The following is a 3,995-nucleotide window of genomic DNA, read 5'->3' as shown; positions in this document are numbered from 1 at the left end:
GGATGCAAACCATTAAGTTTCTGACAGAGAAATAACTCTCAATCTCTCATCTTTTTCCAGAATTTTAACCAGGTGTTATCGACTGTCTGTTCCAACGAATGGATCCTGGCTCTTCATCAGACCCTGCTCCTCCTCCTCATCGTGGGGAAGTGGCTCCTCCCGCTGGGAGGCGGAGTCACGCGTGAGGAGCTCTCGCAGCTTCTCCTAATTTTTGTTGGCACTGCAGCAGACATCCTCGAATTTACTAGTGAGACGCTGTCAGATGTCAAGTGGGTGGCTAATCATGCATTGCATATAAGTATGTTCACACACATGTACAAACAATAGACACAAAGATAGGGAACATAAGCACTTTAAGGCAAGCTTACATAATATCTGTCCCCAAATCATGACATTACATCAATGCATGAAGTAGTAAAAGCAGACTGACTTTGACTGTATTTTCTATGTGTCTTTTCCAGAGAGGACAATCATCAGCTGGTCTACATCGTCTTAGCTGTATGGACTTGGAGCATGCTGCAGTTCCCCCTACATCTGTCTGGTCAGTGTATGTTTGTGTCTTAAACAAATAACTTTGGTGCTTATTAAGCAGTTACAGCCGTGCACTGCTGTACATGACCTCCTCTCAGTGTGGGACAATCCAAACAACGTGTTTAGTCAGCAGCGTCCAGGCCAGTGCTGTATGTAACAGTGAAAAGCAGTTTGGCTCCTCTGTCTCCAGCTTTGTCAAATTATTAACCCAAAAATCTATTTTCACTTCTCGAGCTATGATAATGCCCCTACTTTCAGACATGTACTTCTTAAAAAAGACTTACCACAAAAACAGCAAGAGTGTATTTTAGGAGTTTGTATAAATGTTAAGTCTTCAGGAGGAAATCCAGTCTCACACATCTATTACATAAACAGCTTTGGACCGACAAAGTCTCCTGATCTGAACTTAAGACAAGAGGAATCAGCCATTATCAGGCACGGCCCAACTAGCAGATGTCTTTCAGCATCTTACTACGCTTGACTGACAAAGTTCCGGTTTTGACTGAATGAAGCTCTGCAGTCACATCAGCGATTATTGTCACTAACAGCAGAAAGTCACCTGCAGGATCCACCTTAAGCATTATAGCATTTAGCATGTTTGCCAGATCATGCAGCATGCACCTGGTCACTTGACATTGTGGGCGTGTTTGATTTTGGTCACTTAAGGCGCCGCTGGTGTTTGATTAAATTGTTGTTAATGTTTTGTACTATTCACTAACCGATAACCCCCTCGCATCACCACTCTGCCAGTGAGCTCAAACTACAACATGTATCACTTCCGGAGAGTCAAATTTGTGGAGCTGTCATCACCTTTTCGTGGGACTTTTGTACTCTGTAATGGATGCAACTTGATGCAACTAAGCAGGCTACAATACTTAAAATAAAAAATAATATAATATTCAATAAATATTCAAAAAACACCATTATTAAGAGTAAATGTAATTTGTTAATTCCACCCTTGATGGCTATACTTCTGATTTTCCCTTGGCTTTTGTAAACAGGTAAACAGGTACAGAGTGTCCGGGATAAAGCGTTGGAAAGTCTGCCATTGAATAGCAAAGAACAATCTGGCAATGAGTGTTTGAGAGGCATTCGTGACCCTGGAAACATCAGTTGAGAATAGTTAGGACCATTTAGTAGCAGGTTACTGTAAATCCAGGTTAAAACAACTAAACAAAGAAATCAATACAACAGACTGTTACTTTGACTCTGAGGTCTCTTTTTTGTTTGTCTCCCCATTTTTTAAAAGTGGTGAAATCCAAGCCAGACAATGAGGGTGAGCAGGAGGCCAGCGAGGTGTCCCTGTTGTCCAAGTACAGCACGGACATCTGGAGCATCGTGGAGGCCTTGTTTATCCAAGACGGGCCTTTCCTGGTGGTCAGGCTCATCGTCATGACCTACTACAAAGTCTTCCACCAAATGCTGGTGTTCTTCGCCATCAAGAACTTCCTGGTGGTCATACTGAACTTGTACAGGTTGGTTGTTATATGCCATGACTCGCGCAGTAGAGCCGGCCGGGGCAGCGCCGTCCCATGTGTTTGACGAGTCATCTCACGGGGGAATCAGGGAGACGGAGAGATGTTGCACTTACAATTGTACAGTTACTTCAGACTGGTAAGAACTGCAATTGGAGCAGAAAGAGAAGGAAATGCTTGCTTTCTGTTTCCTTCTCACAATGTACTTAACTCTCTGGGATCGTGGTGTTGTGAATAATTAACGTTGTTGTGAGCAGAAAACTGTGAACAACCTTTTTCTTACACTTGCAAGGGGATAAAGTTGCCAAGTTGTCATTACGCTGTTGGGGTCTGACCATGTGCCGTTGAACAAAGGGAGCTGAGTTGGGCCTGCTTGTTCAGCCAAAAGCCTGATTTGAGGTGACGATAACATCAAGCTCCAGGGTAAACAAAAAATCACACTTAGATGCGTGCCTGAGTTTAACCAAGAAACTCGGAAGGACCACTAAGAAGGACCATTAAAAAGCCATCTCACAGTGCTTACTTGGTGTCTGGGCTTAGTTAGGTCATTGTGTGTTTATTACCGTGTTTGTGTTTTGTTTAAGTTACTGTATTGTTATAACGTGCCGTTGTGTATGCTTAATAATCGCTGAAATTAACGACCGAGATCGTTAATGTTGTGTAGAAATTACTGTGTATTCCATACTGCTTGTTATCGTGATCTTATCAGTAAACAACCCGAATAACGGTTGGTCGGACTTAAGCTCATCTGCCGGACTTCTGTGTGATAAGTCACGATCTCCGTGTCTTACGGCAGTGGTGAGGATCTGCTTTGTTTTGGAGGATTTATTTTGTTTTGTTTGCTTTCTCTGTTCTTCTACTAACACACACACACACACACACACACACACATAGCTACATGCATATGCTGGTTGAGCTAACTACCTCAGACACGTGTAGATAACGCAATCCCTATTGCGCAATCTCTATTGTCTCTCTCCATTTGGAGTCTCGTGCCATTTTGTAGTCTCGCGTGGCCACGTGCAAGACTATCCCCTCCATTTTGATAGTCCCTGCTATCTTCCATTTTGTAGTCCCACGTGGCACGCCACGCTATAAATTACATCCGCCATTGTCTGAGTAGTGTCTGGCTTCTCCCACACACACACACAACCACATGCATGCGCATACACACACACACAGAATTGTTTTGTTGATTTTAGATAGTAGCTCATGATTGTATAGTAGTAGTTGTTAGTTTTAGATACTATTTGATTTTGATCAATGTTATCAGAATTGAATAAACTCTGTTATACTTTAAAGAACAGCTTTCTGTGATTACTTTGTGCAAGTGTATTGTTATAATAACTGGATACGTGGTCTGTGCTCGAATTCAAAACCTTCACTGTTCACTCTGAATGTCCAATAGTACTTTGACTGTTGACATTGTGAGTGAATATTAATTATGAGACTTAACTTATAGTGTAGTTATTTGTCCCTGTTCGCAGGGTGGTGCCCCATTATTAATAATTGTTAATAATCTTACTGACATTAATAATTCTATTGATGTCAATAATTTAGTTATTCATATTTCCTGACAATCAAACACGCTCCTTATCGTTCCGAACAATGCGATTTACTGCTCAGGATCTGAATTCACAGCTAATAATTAAACTAGGCCCAATCCCAATTTAGGGCTGTCCCACTGTCAAATCGTTGGGTGTTGGAGGTCCCTCTCGCAGACACTTTGAGCTCTTTATGAACCCTTTCCGTAAGTCTGCATTGCTGCAGGCTTTGCCCAAGGGAATTACCCACAATTCATAGCAATGTGATGTTAAACAGGGGTTATTAGTGGAAGCATGGAGACTTTAAAAAAGGTCAACAAAGAGGACGGCACATGGGTGCTCAGCCTGAAATATTACATTTACTCAGAAACATTAAGGATGAAAGATTGAACATAAGAACACATGAAATCAGAGGAATGAAGCAGATTATATTTTACAGATTAAT

General features: G+C 41.8%; 1 protein-coding gene across 1 annotated transcript; it reads left to right on the top strand.

Moving 5' to 3' along the window:
- Positions 1-60: 60 nt before the first annotated feature.
- On the top strand, positions 61-3,792 carry LOC116379647 (transmembrane protein 26-like; the record flags this gene model as incomplete). Its single annotated transcript, XM_031841613.1, has 3 exons — positions 61-269; positions 462-541; positions 1,781-3,792. Coding segments are annotated over 3 exons (582 nt in total), but the record flags the coding sequence as incomplete, so codon positions are not given.
- Between the last annotated feature and the right edge of the window lie 203 nt (positions 3,793-3,995).

Source organism: Anarrhichthys ocellatus, unplaced genomic scaffold (assembly GCF_004355925.1).
Source record: "Anarrhichthys ocellatus isolate YVR2014 unplaced genomic scaffold, GSC_Weel_1.0 scaffold4832, whole genome shotgun sequence".
Taxonomy (NCBI): Eukaryota; Metazoa; Chordata; class Actinopteri; order Perciformes; family Anarhichadidae; genus Anarrhichthys; species Anarrhichthys ocellatus.
This window is presented reverse-complemented; position numbering and strand designations above follow the sequence as displayed.